The sequence below is a fragment of the Mauremys reevesii genome, linkage group 16 (genome assembly GCF_016161935.1).
Source record: "Mauremys reevesii isolate NIE-2019 linkage group 16, ASM1616193v1, whole genome shotgun sequence".
NCBI classification, from domain to species: domain Eukaryota; kingdom Metazoa; phylum Chordata; order Testudines; family Geoemydidae; genus Mauremys; species Mauremys reevesii.
Window position 1 is genome coordinate 10,189,347 of NC_052638.1, and position 20,204 is coordinate 10,209,550.

Sequence of the window (20,204 nt, forward strand, 5' to 3'; positions counted from 1 at the left end):
AGCGGCTGGGACACTCCCCGCAGCACGAGGGAGATCAGATTTCACAGGGAAGGGCTTATTTCACGTTCCGTTTTTTAAGGCCCTGAAAGATAGGTAGGGCCCTACCTATGAGGGAAGATTGAAAAATATTGGGTTTGTTTAGTCAGGAGAAGAGAAGACAGAGGGGACATGATACCAGTTTTCGAGTACATAAAAGGTTGTTACAAGAAGAAGGGAGAAAAATTGTTCTTCTAAACCTGTGAGGGTAGGACAAGAAGCAATGGGCTTAAATTGCGGCAAGGGAAGTTTAGACTGAACATTAGGAAAATCTTCCTGTCAGGGTGATTAAGCAGTGGAATAAATTGCCTAGGCAGGTTGTGGAATCTCCATCATTGGAGATTTATAAGAGCAGGTTACACAAACACTCGTCAGGGATGGTCTAGATCAGCGGTTCTCAAACTGTGGGTCAGGACCCCCAGGGCCAAAGCCTGAGCCCCACTGCCCAGGGCCAAAACCCAAGTCTGAGGGCTTCAGCCCTGGGTGGCAGGACTCAGGTTGCAGGCCCCTGCCTGGGGCTGAAGCCCTGCCCGAAGCAGTAGGGCTCAGGCTTTGGCCCCCCAACCCACAGCAGTGGGGCTTGGGTGGGCTCAAGCTTCAGTCCCCTCTCCTGGGGTTGTGAAGTAATTTTTGTTGTCAGAAGGGGATCGCAGTGCAATGGAGTTTGAAAACCCCTGGTCTAGATAATACTTAGTTCTGCCATGAGTGCAGGGGACTGGACTAGATGACCTCTCGAGGTCCCTTCTAGTCCTATGATTTTATGAACCAAATTACAAATTGTTTTATCCCGCTGTATGTCACACCTCTTCCTCAATCCTTGGGTGGAGTCTATTATGCCACAATGACATGCCAAGTGGCATAAAGGAAGTGACCTCATTCTCCCACTGAAGGTTCAACGATACTTAATGCCAAACAAAGCCATAGGCAAGGAAAGAAATCTCCCCGGCAGAGCAGGATGAAAGTGTTGGAGTCAGCCACGTGGCTGCTCCACATTTGTCCTCAATCAAGGCTTCAGCCCACTTCATCCAAGATGCAGACATTCACCTTTCACTCTGACCATTAACCTAACCAGGTAACCGTTCGGCTTTGGGGCATGGCTCTTTAACAGAGTCTCTTGATCATCAGAAAAAGTACAACTTAAAATAGACTGTCTGCGAGTCATGAAAAAAACAGGGCGTTAGCCTAATGGAACCCTTTGTCCTTTCTAAATAAAAGTTCAGAACCCCTCACTTTCCAGAATGTATTTCTGTCGAAGAACATCAGTGTAGAAACATGGAATGCAAGGACAGAGAGTTCTTAACATGAACGGAGCATTCTCTTAAGTAGACTAGGAAAAATCCCATCAGCTGGCAACTAAGGACAGCCAAAACCCAAAGTAATTTCTTACTTCCCAGTGCACAAGTTGCTGATCTGACTTATACTTAAAAATCTGGGGTCCACTCACAGATCTCAACATCTAACCTGAGGTGGACAATACCCCCAGCCTCCCACCTGAGTTTTACTGCTTCTGAGTTACTGCCTTAGTGGCAGTAGAAATTAAATTATTTGCCCATCCAGTTGACAGTGTTAAATTTCTCCTCCAGCTCCACTCAGCTGTTTACCCCCAGACTCCACGTGAGGAAGAGTGCAGATGGCTCACTGCACATGCTCTCTCACCAGACTGCATGTGAAGGCACAGCTACAGACCGTGCTATCCGTAAGGGAACTGAGACCAGGTTTCATTTTCAACCCGAAGCCAGAGGTGCCAGTCAGTCAACCTATTTGTCTTCTGATAGGGCCCTACATGGTCATACCTAAGCACTTCACAAAAACATGAACCTGTTTATCCTCAAAATTCCCTTGTGATGCCGGGAAGTGTCATTATCCTAATTTTACAGAGAGCTCAAGTGACTTGCCCATGGTCACACAGGGAGTTGGTTGCAGAACCAGGAACAGAATCCAGATCTCCAGAGTCCCAATCCAACACTTGATCCACAAGGCCATACTCCCTCTCTATTTTTAAATGTGCAGTTCAGAGCAGGTTGGCAGCTTGTCCTTGGGCGATCACAGATAGCCCAACACCCAGGGTGGCATGGGGTTGGGTTTTAGTAACTCATTTAGACTTCGTACAAAAATTTTGGGACAAACTGTATTCTTTTAATCAGACAGCCAAATTTAAGATGCAGCATGTACCTTTCCAGAAGGCCTGGTCTGGATTTAAGTCTGGGAAATCCTAACACAAACTAAACATGAAGTAGGTCTTTACAAAGACACAATTATTGACAGTCTTTTTTTTTTTTGTGTGTCCTGATTCCTGGTAGGCAGAGACACAAGAGATTTGGGGAGGACTGAGGGATATCAAGTGACATGTTATAAATGGATGCACATAAAAGGTGAGAGACTATTGGTGAGTCTCAGTCATACCTATCAAATTACCACCATCGAAAGCAGTATTTGTACAGCACAAGTAGGAGGTATGTGTAGATCTTTACAGACACGGGAGTCTCCCTAGCTTCTACCCAAAGTAGTTCACAGCTCCATTGCAAGATCTTTAAATACGTTAAGTTTTCAGGAGGAATTAAATGAGCTAACAGACTGTTTCTTCGGCATTCCTAGCTCAAAACAGAGTCTCAAAAACCCAAGTACTTACGCCTTGACATCGGCAGTCTCCTGCGACATGCGGGTCAGAGTCCGAGACCGCAGACGCTCTCCGGCCTGCTGGATCTCCTGGAGGTTGCGTTCTACATGAGGAAGTTCAGAGATGCCCTCTGTCTCGGCTGCAAGCTGTTCTGCTTGCTGGAGAAGTTCTCCAAACCCTTCAGTGTCCATGTGTAATGCCAGTTCTATACAAGACACACACAGAAACCCCTAAGGAAAGAGAGAGAGAGAGACTTGCTTGACAAAACAAGTAAAAGATCCCTCATTGATTCCAGTAACACCTGTTCTCGGGGTGCAGTAATTGGTTGTTGAGTACAGAATAATCACACTACAGATCACCCCAAACTGCTGTAAATCTTAAGGATACTTTAAAGTGGTCTCTTAAGACAGGCAATTGCCTAGTAGAGATGAGGTTATTCGTGCAGGTTTACATACTTAGCCTAATGGAGTACCATAGCTAATTCAAATTTATGGAGGTAGAAGCGAACAGAAGGTACAACTGCCCAAGTGAAGGATTTGGTATTAATTCGGTCTTGAGTTTAAACTACTTATGTTTCAACCTGCATATATTTTCTTTTTTATTTTAATCTTTCAGGAAAACATATAAAGCCATGCATCACTAATTCCATAGATGGAAGAAATATGAACAGGCTGTTCTATCGTGAAGGGTATATAGTCTTCCCGCAGTGCATATGGGAAACTTTCATTAGTGTTAATAAGAATTACATACATACATTGAAGGCAGAATGGATCATTTGGAGGAAATGGACAGTATAAAGTGTGTCTATAACAAACCTGCTGTAACTGATGGGGTCACTAAAGCATCACATAAATCTGAATTCGGAACTGATTTCTAAAAAGGGCTGGGAACGTAGGGAATCGATGTGTGAAAGGCCTCGTCTAGTTTCAGCAAGGAAACTCATACTAACGAAAGACAAGAGTTCAAACGTCCAAACTTGGGAGCCTCAAATTAGGCTCATACACATTAAATTCACAGTCAAGATAATGGGAGCTGCACATGCACAGCATCTCTGTAAATTCAGGCCACTTATTTCAGTTCTTAACTTTTAGGCACCTAAGTCTGGAAAATTTGACCTCCGCTCCTGGCAAACCTGGAAAGATAGCCCCGTACAGGATGAGGCAAGATACCAAGACTGAAGCAGCAGAATATTTTTCTGATTCACAGATTGTCTTACATTCAGCCTTGGGCACTCCCTGAACAAAGGTTGCTCTAGAGAAGTACTCCAACTTCTAAAAATTGCAGCAGCTCAGAGTTCCTGAAATTTAACGTGTTTGACAAGAATTAAATATCAGAACAGCTGTTTTCAACCCAAGATGAAGTAGGGACAGGCATAATAAAGGTGTAATTTGATGTAGCTCTGCAGATATCACCTGTAAATGGGATTTATTTTCCATTTAATGCAAGGGATTTACGTGTCTAACTCATTAGCAACAATAAATAATATCCACCTAACCCTCCCATGCAACCAATAAACTTAGACGTCTGGGGGGGAGGGGGAGGAGAAAAGGAGAAGCTAATTAATGGACTTGTTTCTCTCAGCAGAGAATATGTGGCCATGCTTACATGAAGGCCTGATGACCCAGAACAGGAAGGATGTATTATTTTTAAACTATTTGTAATGATCAGCATTCAATAAACAAGATTTTCCAATGTGCAGAGTGCTGATACAAAGTGCAAAGATGACCATGCTACCTGCAGAGGATACTGAAAGTGAAACTGGACCAGTACAAACGCTGATGTGAACGAACGCTAAACATTCAGCATTAGACAAAGTAGTAAAACACACAAAAGGTGTCACTCTAATGCAGAGTCAGCATCATATTAGTCAGTTCACAGAAGTTTAGTTAGTTCCCATCTGCTTTTTTTAAATGAATCAATACCCCCCCTGCAAAATTACAGCATCCAGACATTTCATATATCTTGACATGATGCTATAAACAACAATAATGGAACCTCCAGAGCATTCCCCACCACCATCACCCTGCCCCAATCCCATCATTACCCTTACTTGAAAATAATTTTGCAGCATTCCCAGTATAGCAAAACCAAAAATATTTCTGAAATTATTCTCAGTAAGGGTATGTCTACACTGTAAAATAAAAACAAACAAACAAGGTCTGTTCTTAACCTGGGAGCTGAATTTGATCTGCTAAACTGAGTTAAAAGCAGAGCTGCCATGTCATCACTACTATTTTAACCTAAATTTGCTAATGTGGGTTAGCTAACCTGAATTAGGAACACAAGGGTGGTGGTGGTGGTTTTTTTGCAGTGTAGACATACAAGTGAGACAAAGGAGTGTCCCTAGAGAGGACAATGGCAAATAAAATGGCACCACATCTGTCTTTCACCATGACCCAATTCTCAAAGCATGGACATTGTCCTTTGCAGAGGCCAACTTTCTTTTTGCCATCTTAAAAAAAGTCCTCTAAATAGAGGTCACAAACTTCCAAGAATTATTTTCCTTACACCGAAGCCACAAATCCAGCTGACTCCTGAACTCAAACAGAGGAGAAGATAGGGGAGAAACGCCCTACACTCAATGCACAGATCCACAAACTGAGATCCTCCCTAAACCAAATCTGAACTTTGGTGTAACCCCTTAGAATGTCCCCCCTCTCAAAATCATCTCCTTTATCCAGAATTTTAAAATGTCCCTACACAGAAGAGAAGTTAGCACGCCTTCTTTCTTTCTTTCTTTCTTTCTAAGGGCTTGGCTACACTTACAAGTTGCAGCGCTGGTGGAGGCTTCTTTCCAGCTTAACCCTTCACACACACTTGGGGGGCCAAACCACAACCACAACTGCTGGTTGCGCTGGCTGGCGCTGGCATCCGGGTTGGGGTATATAAGAGTGCGCTGGTGACACCACCAGCTGCTCAGCAGGCTGGACAGCGCTGCGCTTTACCTGTCCTCAGGGAGGAATAAGCCCCCCAGATAGAATTCCAGCCCACTGCACATCAGTTTGCACACTGCTGCTCTTTGCCAGGTGACCGCGCTTTAAATATGCGAAAATTTAAAAATCTCCTCCCTTTTGCTGCAGCCAGGTGTGGTGTGCAATCAGTTTCAGTTATCAGTTACAGGGTAACCATGCCCCATGCCCCAGCACGCATGCCAGCATGGAGCAGCAGTGGTGGCAGGCAGGAGTGCAGGTGTGGGTGAGGGGTTCAGGCGGCACAGCTGCGCTCGGCCCCGTAGCGCAGCGAATTACACATATCTTGAGCAGATATCAAGAGGACATGCTGGGGGGGGGCCATCAGGGGGGCGCGCAGGAAGTGCAAGGGCTAAGTTAAAGAGGAGTGCCGTGCCAGAAGCAAAGCCGGGGAGATCCGCCCCGATCGATCCCCCCCTGGACGCCCCGTTTACGTGGAGATGGACAACATACTTGGGGGTGACCCCACAATCCCCACTGCCAATCCCTGACACAGGGAGGGGGAGGGGGGAGGGGAGGAGGAGGGGGGGAGGAGAGGGAGAGAGGTGAAGCTGGATGGATGGGGAAAGGGAAGCAGAAAGGAGAGATTCAGGCAGCCAGGAGAGAGAGAGCCAGCAGAGCAGAGCCAGCAAGCAGGCAGCCAGCAGCAGCAGCAGAAGCAGCAGCAGAGAGGTGAAGGCGGTGCAGCGTTTCTGTTTTTGGAGAGGGTTTTTTTTGAGGGGAATGGTTGGGGATTTGGGCATGGGGTTATGGATGATGTGGTCTGGGAATGTGATGGTAATCTGCTTCTCATCGCTATCTCAAAAATAATCTAAATCAGCGCAGCTCAGCAAAGTGGCATCCAGGCGGCAGAGCCAGGTTGCGCCTAGCCATAGGCAGAGCCACTTGTCCGTCCGACGCAGCGGCGCGCCACCCAGGGGGCGCCACTCTTGGCCAGGGGAGCACGCCGCACAGGGTCCCGGGCCGGGGGCGGAAGCGGAATAAAAGCTAACCCCTAGTGTTCCCTAGTGAGCAGTTCCCCTAGGAAACAGAGTCCAGGAAAAATGTTGTGAATTATGAAGAGTGAAGAGAGGGAGAGATCTTCTCTCTGCATCACCCTGCATCCTCAGCCCCACTCTCCCTGCACTCTCCTCTCCCTCTCAGCCACTCCTCCTCTCCTCCTCACCACTCTCTCTCTCAAGCACCTTTTTTTCTCTTTTTCGTGTTTTTCTGTAGTGAAGAATTTTGGGAGTGAGAAAAGAGCAAAACAGTGTAACAATGCATGTTGTCAGTGTAACAATTCATGTCTGGTGATGTTGTGTAATGTGCTGCCGTCTGTAATGTGTGTCATTTCTGTTTGGCAGACAAATTGAACATTTGAGAAAATCACTTCAAAAAGAAAATTTGAGAAAAAAAAGAAAGAAAAAAGAAAAGAGTAAAGAGAGAAAGAAAAACAGAGAAAAGAGAGAGAAAAAGTGGCGAGAAGGAGAAAGAAAAAGAAGAGCAGGAAGAAAAGAGAAGAAAGAGAAATGAGCAAGCGTAGAGGAAGAGCCATGCAGTAGAAGCTGCGTGCGCAGAGCATGCAAGCACAAGCGTGCTCACCCCCCCCACCCCCCCGCCACCCCCCCACCCCCCCCCCCCCATGCCCTTGTCCCCCAACTTTGCCCCCTGTCCAGCCCCCAGCCACACAGCCACCTTCCACCAGCACCCCCCACCACACCCACCACAGCCCTCCCACCCTGCCACCCTGCCCCCCCTCCCACCCCTGACAGATATGCACCACCTCCCCACAGCACCATCAACACAACCACCATGCAGACATGGCATATGCAAAACAGTGACTGTGTACAGCCCACCAACCCACACTGTTGTGATCTTGTGTGTTAATGATGTTGTGTGTGTGTGTGTGTGTCTGTCTGTTTTTTTTTGTCTGTCTGTCTGTCAGTCTTTTTTTTTTTGCAAACAGTCTTTTAATTAAGAGAAAGTTAAAGAAATATTATGGATAAGAAGATAAATTAATAGCAGTAAGATAGAGGAACTGCAAAGCAGCAAAAGTGCAAGGATTATAATATAAATCAGCAAGCAAAGCTTTGGCTTTCACAATCCAAATTCAAATTCAGCCCTAAAGGCATCCCTAAATTCTGGCTCTGCCCTCTAGCTGGCCTCTCTCCTGTAGCCTTGCTCTTTGGCTGTGCCTCTGCCTTCTCTCATATCTGCATGCCTCAAATTTCCTCCTCTGCCCTTGTTCACAACTACCTCCATGCCTCCTCTTTCCCAGCAATAGAGGCGGGTTTTTCGCTCCTAAGCGCCCACCACAGCAATTCTGTTCCTCCAGCTGTAAAGCCAAGCATCTCCGTCATCCTGCACCGGCTCAAGCTGTAGTCATCACACAAGTCAGCATCCTGCCAAGCTTCCCTGTATCAATCAGCCTGTCCTGCCAAGGGCTCCATGCTGGTAGCTCCTGCTTCAAATCTGGGGTAAGCAGGCAGTGGCCATTCTGCTCAGGGCATCTTCCTGGAAAAACTCACTGTCATCTTCCTGAACAGACCTTGCCCTGCCTGCTGGCAAACATCCTGCATCTCATCCAAAAGGCCAGCCTGCATCATGCACCTTCCAATGAGGCCCCAGTGTGTAGATGCCTGGAGAACAGAAGAGAACAAGCGCCACAAGCCTGAGAAAGAGAGATAAAGACCAGGGCCCATATGTCGTCCATCCAGCCCCCCCCACACCCTTCCCACCCAGTCCCATCTCATCCCATCCACAATTAGGCATCCACACTTGCATCAACATCAACGCCCGCCGCCATCTTTCCACGCTGCACGCTTCTTTGTGTCACTTTGTTTCAAAACGATCATCTTCCATCTTTCTTGGTCCCACAAACTCCCCCCCACCCACGGCTCTCTCCCTCTTGTCCATTGCTCCCCACCCAGGCTGCCAGCTCCAGCAATTTTCACCGTCAGCACGCTGTCCTCAGCCAGCAGCTCTCTCACGCAGCTCAGTCATCCCAGTGGGCTTTCTCCATGCCCACACTGCTGCAGCCATTGTTTCCACGCTGCAGCTTCCACAGCGCTGTGCCACCACACTCCCTGCTTGTTTTCCGCCCATCAAGTGTCAGACCGGTGAAGCCAGACCCCTCCGTGACGGCACCGAACTGTCATAGAGATTTTGCGCAACAACAAATGCTGGCAACGCCGCAGCCAAGGACTCCTTGTGTCAGTGATGAGCACAAAAAATGGCTCTCACTGGAGCGTCTCCTGTGACCACACACTCATCAGCAGACGGACACTCACAAGGGCTCCATTCAGCAGAGAAATGACACTCATCAGCAGAAGCCTCCAGAGACCACAGACATGCTGAGAAATGAACGCTGGCTTGCATGGCGCCGCACATGAAGGAATCTGAGCGCTGGCGATGCAAGCGCGCAGGCAGAATTGAAGCTATAAGGAGGAAGCGCCTTCAACTGCACACTTCCTTCAGCGCCAAAAGCTGGACGTGCAAAACGCGCCAAAACAAATACAGCGCTGCGCACAATGCTGCCTCAGCTGCACACCACAAGCCTTGCAGCAGCTGCTGGCCTGCTGTGTGGCCACCTGCAAGCGCCTGGTAGCTGTCAGCGTGGCCAGCGCAGCGCTGCTGGCCCTAAAGCAAAGCCCTAAGTGATCGGAGGAGACAAACTACGGTCTATGGCATTAACTGTGATCCTTTAACACTAATATGTTGCAAGAGAGTAATGAGAAGTAATTTTACTTGCTTATTTGAACAACAAACAGGCAAATGAGTCCAGTGTGAAAACAGGACTATTTTATAGAAGGAAAATGCCTACAGTTTAAACATCTCAGCATCCCCAAAAGAGACTGAACTTCTTACAAAATGCTCCCTTGAGCAGATGCATTTGTATTTCTTTTACTGTAGTTTCAGTTGTTCAAGAGATATTTGATTAGCACAGTCAGACCACAATTAAGTAATTTATACCTAGAAAGGAGGGAGGAATGATCAAAGCAGCAAAAAAAAAGGGAGCATATGAGCCTTCCAACAGGGTCGGAGGGAAGGGCCAAAAGCTACCTCCTGCCCTATCATCCAGTACATCCAAATAGGCAACCACCTTCTGTGATGTTGAATATATCCAGTACATCCTGGCAATCACATGATTCCCATCCATCCTCAGTCTAAGGTGAAATCATCATGAACTGACAAGGAGGGCAAGAAGACAGTGAGGGAGTAAACAAGTAAAAGGTAACATATTTTAGCTCTGAAAAATATATTTTAAAAATCCTCTGCTTAAGACATACAGGGCAACAGAAAAGAAATCCAAGAATTCGAATGGAATGGATTTTATATTTGCTAGGCATCCAGTTTCATCACTGTGGCTAAGCACCACTGTTACCAGTGCTAAGAGAACTATTTAGCACTATCTGGGTAGGAGTTTGCTTAGAAGTATTATGTTTAGTGATTCAGACACATGCAGTTGTTTTAAAAAAAAAAGAATCCAAGAACATTTCATACTATTATTTTGCACAGACACCACGACACAAACTAATAGCCTGCTTCCAGACATTAGGGCCCATGTAAACATTCTCCACCCACTGCTGGCTAGCTACCGAACTGTGTGGGGGTACAGGTGGCAATCAGGTTTATGCTGGCCAACAAACCAGACTGGATAGTTTGTACTGGATTTGTTAGCGAAGATTAGCAGGCCAGTGGAAGAAAGGCAATTTCATGCCCTGCAATGCAGTATAGGACATCTTTTCAGTGTTTACTTGTGAACTGCTTCCCCTTGGCAGAGATCTGTGCTTGGCTGCCAGAAGCAGCCTCTGTTAGCAGACAGTAAACCAGAATAACCCCACTCCCATACAGTTAAGGCTGCTAATGTCAGTTTCTGAGGGAGCAGCATGTGTGGCGCTGACTGCAAGAATAGCACAGAATTTAGTTTGATCTGATTTGATCCGGTCCACTTCCCTTTTTCATTAACTACCTAGATAAAAAGCCAGCAACATAAGCAGGAGCTAACTTCTCAGAGAGCACTGAAATCAAAAGCATGAAGAGTCAGTGCAGTGTAAAACAGCTCCCAAACCTGCACTTTTAGCCACAGACTCAGTATCAACACCATGCAGGGTTTGTTCCATAAATTTTCAGATATGGGATCATTTCAACAAACTCTGTGAAAACAGAGATCGGTTTAGGTAAATCTGGAATAAACAGGAGTTATATTAACCACACACACTAAACTAACTGTGGTTATAACAAATCTGTGGTAATGACAACTCACTACTCATCTAGAGAATGATCAGCAAATGGCTTTTTTCCTAACAACAACATTAAAATGGTTAGACAGAACAGCAGCACAAAGAAGATAGTCTTTACACTGACAGAATTTACTGCATTCAAGAGACTGCAGTCTGACTCTTAATGCTGCTGTTCAAGATGGGAACTGCTACTACAGTAAGGAGCGGAATGATGGCAGATTTTCACGTCTGGCTGGGGAAAGAGCAACAACTGACACCTAAGGGAAAGAAAATGCAGATAGAAGAAATTAAACTAACTTCTGTGAAGCCAGATTGACCTTGGGCTAAAAGCCAGGACAGGCACAGCTCTTCTGGAAAACAACATCAATATATGATGCTGCATTAAACTACTATTCCATGTCCAATAAAACTCAAATTTTAACATTTCTCTGACATTCTGAAACCAAGAATAAATTCCAAAGATCGTATTAGTTGACTGAATTTAAGCCTAAAGGAGCCCGTAAGAGACAATGACTGGTTTGCTAACTCCACACACAGTATTTTCAATGATGGTTTGCTATTAAAAAATGAAGTCTCCTCAAGAAGATGGATACAGTGTCTTATGAAGAACGTTGTAATTACTGTATTCCAAATATAGCCACGCTGAATATTTTATTGAACTGGCTTTAAAAAGATTTTAAAAGTTTAAATATTCAAATGTGTGAACAGTGTCTGTTATCTTTCAAATACTGAAAGGCTTATGTCATCTAATTAATTAGCTTTGAGTAATATGGGCCAAAAATTTTAATTCCTTTATTACTGGAAAAGGTTCTTAAACAGATAAATGTAACAGATAAAGCACAAGTACCTGACTCTTGAGTTGACATTAAAACTCAGAGTTTGAAAAACAGTCACCCACATGGCTGACCTGCAAGAAACTTTCACTGGAGAACAGAGGACTATAAGCCATTAAACTCTGATTAAAGTTCATTCTTTTATTTAAAAAAAAAATCTAGCAAAGATATTCTTTCAAATATGATGTGAACATGAATAAATCCAATGCTGCTCTAATTTCCACAAGACAGTTCCAGCTATGGCTCTGAGAGCTCAGCAATGTGAAATCGACATGTCTGGGTTAGTTTCAGGGCTTTTACTCAGAATCCAAACAGGGGGAAAGAGACAAAAATCAGGGTCAATTTCACACCGCTGGTCCTAAAAAAAGCTATCAGCAGCAGAGTTAGGAACTGGAAATAATCATGTGGGGAAAGAAGATATTAAAAAACCCCACAAGGATGAGAATGGGGCAGAGTTGCAGAGTCCTCTTTCCCTTGCAGCAGCCAGGACTCTGAAAGTACAAGTAAGGGGGTAGAAAGGACCTTCCGAACTGGACTCAGGACAGCACTTTGGCAGGAATTCTAACACCCTCTCCTCACAGCCGGAACGTCCCACTCTACCCTCTTTATCTTCTATGCTAGCCTCTGCATAGGAAGTGCCTAGTAAATACTTCAAGTCGGTTGGCGGGAAGGAGGGTAAAAAACAAAACAAAAAAATAACCCCAGATTTTCAACATCTACCGGAATGTCTTGCATTACTGTTTCTACATACAAACAACCTAGACCTGAAAGCTGCAAGCTAAAATCATGAGTGGTATAAAGAAAGTAAATATGAGAAGGAGTAAATAACACTTCCTTAATACAAGAACAAGGGGTCACCAAATGAAGTTAATAGGTAGCAGGTTTAAAACAAACACAAGAAAGTATTTTTTCCATGCAACACACAGCCAACCTCTGGAACTCCTTGCCAGAGGGTGATGTGAAGGCCAATGCTATGACGGGGTTCAAAAGGGAGCTAGATAGGTCCATCAATGGCTATTAGCCAGGATGGCCAGGAATGGTGTCCCTAGCCTCTGTTTGCCAGAAGCTGGGATTGGGCGACAGGGGATGGATCACTTGACGATAACCTCTCTGTTCATTCCCTTTGGGGCACCTGCCATTGGCCACTGTCAGAGGACAGGATACTGGGCTTGATGGACCTTTGGTCTGACTCAGTATGGCCGTTCTTATCTGTCAAATAACCTTGTTTAGTACTTTTGATTATCAGTCTGTTTTTATGCTTTGCATATTTTGATATACAATGGGTTTTCTACATAAATATTCATATTATGGTTTTCCCTGCTTCCTTTTGTTTTCCCTTAAGCAGACAATTTTTCCCCACCACCTTTAATTTGTTTTTGAAAGCTGAAGGAGAATCCAAAAGATCAATATGTAAAAACCCCATTCTGCAGGCTTCAAACATTTTGCATGAGTATGAATTGCAGGTCACAGCCTGAAACTAAACAGAGTTCCAAATGTGTTTTAAAGTAAAGCACCTTGAATTAGAGTACAACAAATGGAAATGGTCTGCCGAAACCACAAGTCAGCTGGGTATTTTCAGCCAAAGGAACTCCCCCTCTCCCATGAATTAAAAGCACGACAGATATCCAGTTTGAGAACACTTCCAAGTACTGATCACATCAGGATGAAGTGAGATACCACAGGGTAGATAAAAAATAAATGTCATCTAGGAACATAGGAACTGCCATACTAGATCAGATCAATGATTCATCTAGTCCAATATCCTGTATCTAACAGTGGTCAGTACCAAATGCTTCAAATGAGGGCAAAAATATCTGTAACATGCACCTTTTTCAGTTTCTAAAAGTTACCAGTTAGGATTAAGAACATCTGGGCAAAAAACTATCTATTTTAACTGTGGATATATATTTATCCATATAAAAGTCTAATCTTCCAATGACTGCTACTAAGCTCTTGGTTTCATTGATTTCCTGTAGCCATGAGTTCCATAGGTCAATTATGCACTGCATAAAATAATTTCCTTCCATCAGTTTCAAACGTGTTGCCTTTCAGTTTCATTTAATACTCCCTTGTTCTTGTATTATGAGAAAGGGTAAGTAAGTGCACCTGACTTACGTTCTCTCTACCCTTCATTATTCAATTTAGGATCCAGCAACGTGTCTGAATATTTCAAATTATTCCTTTCGATGTGTATTACCTTGCATTTGTCAACATTGACTTTCATCTGCCATCTGACTTTGAAGTTCCTCACAGACTTCCCTAGTCTTAGCTACCCTAAATAATTGTGTCATCTGTCAATGTTGCAACCTCATCATTCACCCTCTTTTCCAATTCCTCAATAAATATATTAAATGGTACCTGATCCTAGCACAGGTCATTGGGACACCCCACCATTAACCTTTGCTACATGGAAAACTGATTACATCAAGTATTTAATTTTGTTTCTGAAAAACCTTGGAGGAGATCAAAACTCTCTCCACTCTCTGAACTGACAGAGGGTACTACAAGGAAAATTTAGAAACCACTGGGATATTACCTCTATTGGAAAGTCAGGCAGTAGAAACTCACATTCTATACCCTTGGGGGAATTCTGCACCAAACAATAAAAATTCTGCACACATTTTAAAATTCTGCAAAATTCTGCATATTTTATTTGTCAAAATAACACAATATAATCACACTCTCACTGTCAGCCCCAGCTACCTGGGCTCAAAGCGGGAGCTCCAGCTGCCAGGGGCTCAGAGTGGGAGCCCCAGCCGCCTGTGAAAGACACAGGTGGATGCGCTGGGGAGAATTCGCAAATTCTGTGTGAAAAAATAAAATTCTACAGGGAATATTAATTCTGCGCAAATTCTGCATTGCATAGTGGCGCAGAAAATCAGCAGGAGTAATTCTACCATGATGACTGAACCAGGAGGTAAGCAGGCCCAGTCACAACAGAGCAGAACCTCAGAGGGACTTATAAAAGTACAACATGCCTAAGGAGGGACTTAAAAATTCTGTCCCCTTCTCCCCCAGGTATAAGAGGAGAATAAAGTCATGCCATGCTGGGCACCCATCATTCCACATTAGCAGCTGTCTAGACAGCAATTCTTACTACACCACGAGTTCATGTTTTAACACAAGAGCACCCCAACCATGTTATAAGAGCTTTTGCCTTGCCTGTGTAGATGGGACCAAACAATGGGTATGGCTACACTTGCAGCTGTACAGCGCTGGGAGTTAAACCTGTCTTCGTACAGCTGAGTAGGGAAAGCGCTGCAGTCTCGCCACACTGACAGCTACCAGCGCACTGTCGTGGCCACATTTGCAGCGGCATTGGGAGCGGTGCATTATGGGCAGCTATCCCAGCGTTCAAGTGGCTGCAACATGCTTTTCAAAAGGGGGGGGGGGGTGGAGTGTGACAGGGAGCACGAGGGAGAGAGAGAGTGGATTTTTGGAGCCGACAGTGTCAGCAGCTGCCTTGCAAGTTCCGATCCTCTCCCCCTCTCTCACTCACTGAAAGCAAACAGCAGCTCTTTTTTTCCTCACAGACCAGATAAGCAGCCTCGCAGAAATGGACCCCTCCCTCCCGCCACACTGCATCTCTCCTCAAGCCTCCTCCCTCCCCCTCTCTTCAAGCAAACACTAGCTGTGGGCATTCCAAAGGGAGCCCCCCTGCCTCTGCTCATTCACAGCAAACAGGAGCTGTGTTTGTTTTTTTGATAAGCGGCTCCGGAGCCCGGAGTTCACAACAAAACAAAGAGCTGAACCTTCACTTAAAAGGATTATGGGAAGCTTCCTGAGGTCAGTCACAGCATACTAAGATTATTCCCTGATTACACTGGCACCCCAGCGCTGCAGGAGCAGCTATACTCTTTATTCCTCTCAGGGAGGTGGAGTACAAGCAGCGCTGTAGCCACGGAGATACAGCGCTGTAGCCACGGAGATACAGCGCTGTATGTGCCTTGCCAGTGTGGACGGGGAGTGAGTTACAGCTCTATAAAGCCATCAACAGCGCTGTAACTCTCAAGTGTAGCCAAAGCCAATGTTACAATCATGTTATCACTCTGTGCTGCAGCCCTGTAAAGATCAGAGCTATAACATGGAGAGGATCCTGTTTAGAAAGATTCAGCAAAGCTAGTGGCCCAATTGGCTGGCCACTCCTGAGAAGTGGCCAAGTACCAGCTGTTGAAAGGTCATATCCCAACCCGCTGGAAAGAAAACAGAAGCAGGAAGTAGGAGATACAGGGAAAAATAAGGGAGACCAAAACAAACTGATCACATTATTTTTTTTTAATTTTACATAAAAACCCTGCACCTGGGATATTTTTCATGTAACATTTATTTTCCCCCATATCCTTTCTGTACTGATAGGTCATCGAACCAAAGAACAACGGAAGTAAGTGGGAAATCACTGGTAGGAAACAATAGCGTCTGTCAAGCCATATGGGGCCACAAGCCACAATTTGGGCAGGTATGTCTCACATGGAGAACCTGAAGCTGTAAGGTCAACTCTGCTTCTCACTAGGACCCTACTAATTTCACGACTGTGAAAAACATGTCATGGACTGCAAAATAAGCACGGGGGGAGGGATAGCTCAGTGGTTTGAGCATTGGCCTGCTAAACCCAGGGTTGTGAGTTCAATCCTTGAGGGGGCCACTTTGGGATCTGGGGCAAAATCAGTACTTGGTCCTGCTAGTGAAGGCAGGGGCTGGACTCAATGACCTTTCAAGGTCTCTTCCAGTTCTAGGAGATTGGTATCTCTCCAATTATAACACTTCCCCATGAAATCTGATCTTCCCCCTTGCTGCTAGGAGCACCCCTGCCAGGGGTCTCCTAGCTGCAAGCCCCCACCAGGCTGGGTAGGTACAAGACTTGTCCTTCACCTGCAGGGGGGTGAGTCTAATCTCCTCCTTACCTCTGGATACTTTTTTGGTTGGGACCCAACACCATGAAATTTCAAATGTAAACACCTGAAAATGTGAAAGGATGAATTTTAAATCCCTCTGGCCATGAAATTGATCAAAATGGACTGTGAATTTGGCAGGGCCCTGCTTTTGCCTGAGAAAAAGCTGAATCTTAGATGTTACTTTCATTTAGGTTTTTATTGCAGGCCTCACTCTAGGTATCCAAAGAGAGTTGCCCTGTACACAGTAGGCATCAAAAAGACCATTTGCTGAAGTACAATTTACCAGATACTGTACACAATCCCATTTCTGCTGTTCCAAATGTCTCTCTAACAGAGCACACTGAATTTAAAAATGTTACTTAGCAACTATCGTGTCACATGACCTGAACGCTGCATTCTCACCAGAGGTTACATGTTAAGGCAGCGATAGAATGAGGCAGTAACTGGATGTGATATCACCAAAGAACAATTACATGTTCATCAGGGTACATTCTTGCCTCCGAGTCAGTAACGAACCAAATATTCTCACATGGTGTTATAGGGAAATGTGCAGCTGACAACAGTGTTTCGGAAGAGATTTTAAACAGAGATCTCGGGCATTTGTGATAATTAAAGATCTCGTATCACTTTTCACAAGAGGAGTCCACTTCAGACTATTAGAGTCAGAGTTCAAGGCCAGAAGGGACCATCAGATCATCTAGGTAGACCTGCTGTCCATCGCAGGCTGCCTCCCCCCATCCCCACACACTAAATCCAATAACCAAAATTACAACAAAGTATTGCAGCCCACAAGTGACAAGACTGTTGTGTGTCTCAGGCAGTGAATAGCAGGACCCAAGTGCACCAATGCCCAAGGCCTCCACAACAGCAGGGAAACGATTAAGTGAGATATACCCAGATACACCTGACAAGTGACCCCATGCCTCACACTGCAAAGGCAAAAAAACCACCCAAGTCACTGGCAATTTGAGCTGGGGGGAAATTCCTTCCCTCGCCCCCACATATGGCGATGTGTGACCCTCCCCATGTGGGCAAGAACCAGCCAACCAAGCACCTGAGACAGAATGCTCAGTGCCAACTCAGAGTCTACCTACTTAAATTCCCAAACGGAGTTTCAATTAGATGCAATACTGTTTCTGCACATCCTGGCCTAAGTGGCTACATAGCATTGCTCTACAGTATTAAGCAAATACCACGATGAACCACCCCAGAGAGGGCTGCAGTCAGTAGTGGATGAAGGAATCCATGTGTATTGCTTGGATAAAAATGCATAAAGCACTTTGGGCAGGAATCTCTAAGGAGCTTAGGGAACTCTGGCACCCGACTCCCATTGAATTTGGGTGCTTAACTCCCTTAGGCTCCTTTGAAAAAATCTCAGCCGTGAGGATCTTCCAGGATGAAGGGTACTAGATACATGCCCGACTATGTTAAAGTTCATTCATCTGACAGGAGAAAACAATTAACACCACAAAGCAGAAGAACTCAAGCCTCCTTGGGCAGACACCCCCTTAGACAGAGCGTGTGTGGAGGGGGCAGGCAGGGCTGGTGGTGGGGACGGGGAAGACTCGCCAGAGAAGCCGGAGGACTATCGGTATCGGACACTGACGCCGTAGTTACCCTCTGGCCACCTCAAAGCACTTCACAAAGCTGCTCCCCCCGCCCCTTTACCTGTGGGGAAACTGAGGCACGGAGCGGTTAAGCAACGTGCCCAAGGCCAGGCGGGGCTGAGAGGGGCTCCAGCCACTAGACGCGGCTGCCTCCCCGGCACAGTCCCCGGGCGCTCAAGGGCACCCGGCTTTGCCCAGCGGCGGGCCCCTCGCCAGGCCTGCACTGCACGTGGGGCCGGGCCGCTACACCGGCCTCGCCGGCAGGGGGCGCCCAGGGGGAGCCGCGCTCGCCGCACAGCTCGGCGGGGCGCCAAGCGGGGACCCTGCGCGGGGGGGAGGGGGAGGGGGAGCGCGGAGCTCGCGGGGGAGCACGAGACGCCCCAGCCCGCCGGCCCAGGCCCGCGCCTACCTGCCGCCTCCTTCCGCAGCAGGACTCGCTCCCGGCGCCGGCTGCCTCCGCGCCGCGCCCGCTGATTGGAGGAGCCGCCGATCCCCCAGCGGCCCCCGCGCCACCGCCGCCCGCTCAAAACTTTATTGAGACGCGTGGAGAGGGACACGGGCAGGGGGCGGGCTCGTCTCTCCCCGGGGCAGGGGGCCGGGGATCCCCCCCCCCACGGAACTAGGCGGGGAGAGCCCCGGGCTGAAGGGACCCAGTGGGGGCCTGACACCCCCACAACCGGTGGGAGGGGGCGGATGCCTCTGGCCTAGTCCCTGCCCCAACTGCAGCCCGGGGCACCAGGTCCCTGGTGGGGCTGGGCGGGGGGCGGTGCCTCAGCACCACGGTGCCAGGCGCTGTACAGACACCGAGCGGGAAGCACCTGAGCTCGCACCCACCCGGCCCGCTGTGAGCTCCAGCTTCACCAGGCCGGATTGAGCAGGGAAAGGCAAATCCGAATGGGACGTGCCCAAGAGGGAGGGAAATGGACTAAAGGAAAACCAAAGGCAGGTGCAGACCCAGGGTCACTGTCTGGGCAGAGTCCTGAGAGCCGGCCCAGGCCTGCAGTCACTAGGCAGACGAGGAACATGGTTCCCCGCCTTACAGCAGGGTGCTGCAGTGACAGTCGCGGAGTTACCCGGTTTATGCCCAGGTGAGGGCTTGGCTACAATTAACACACTACAGCCGTGCTGCTGTAGCGCTTCAGTGTAGACACTGCCGATGCCAACAGGAGGGCTTCTCCTATTGGGTTGGTAATCCACCTTCCTGAGAAATGGTAGCTAGGTTGACGGAAGAAGACAAGAGAACAACCCTGAAAACAACATTGCTTTCTACCAGCATTCATCACCCCCAGGTTATATGGGGAGAGGCTGGACCAAGGTGTAATTTTCACTTCCCTATACTCCTGGCAGAAGGATTTGGGCCCGTTTCTTATTTGTGTTCAGTTTGGTATGGGGACAACAATTAATAAAAATGCCCATTTATACACTTTCCAGCTCTCGGGCCACATCCCTTAGGGCTGCTGCAGGGAGATGTAAGTTATCCCAGTAGGGATTCATTCAGAGGATGGGCAGCTGTGGTGCCATCGCTACCCTGTTGCTCCAGGTTTCTGGTGGGGAGATGAGCCGCTTTGTTTTACAGCTAGGACTCTAAGGAAGCTGCTTTAGCTGAAGCTACCAGAGACAAGTACTGAATTAGTCCCCTGCCCTAGTCGTGCCCACTTCCTAGCCAGTGCTGCCCATTTTGGAGGCTGTGCAGGTCCCCTTATGTACCCCCAAGGGTTGAAATCTGTTTCTGACCCTACAGCCTGGCCAATTTGCCATCTCAGGGAAGGGGTTTTGCCAGCATAACCCCATCCTGAATTTACTCTGTAAACATCTTCCATTTGAATACAGCTAGGAGATTCAAATATATCAGATTACTGTGTAGTGATTTTGGCACTGAAATCCACACTGAAAGGAGTAAACAAGGGTGGAGATTAAAAGCATATTATAATAATGCGTCTAAAGATTATGGCATCCAGGCATATTAACTGTCTTAATTTAACAATGTGAGAGTTAATGATGCTCTCTCGTGCCATGTGAAATCACAAA

The 20,204-nt window shown here is 46.8% G+C and overlaps 1 protein-coding gene across 3 annotated transcripts in view; it reads right to left on the reverse strand.

The window, feature by feature from the left end:
• NUP93 (nucleoporin 93) overlaps positions 1-20,204 on the reverse strand; it is a 136,938-nt gene that overhangs the window by 116,399 nt on the left and 335 nt on the right. Inside the window, exons 1-2 of one of the 3 annotated variants that reach the window (XM_039503377.1) lie at positions 18,586-18,669; positions 2,666-2,883 (exon numbers count right to left, since the gene is read on the reverse strand). In XM_039503377.1, the coding sequence (XP_039359311.1) occupies positions 2,666-2,844 (179 nt within the window). In that variant the 5' untranslated portion in view covers positions 2,845-2,883; positions 18,586-18,669. Of the gene's footprint in view, positions 1-2,665; positions 2,884-18,237; positions 18,355-18,585; positions 18,670-20,204 lie in introns of those variants that run through there. The other 2 variants (XM_039503378.1, XM_039503379.1) reach the window with 2 other exon arrangements.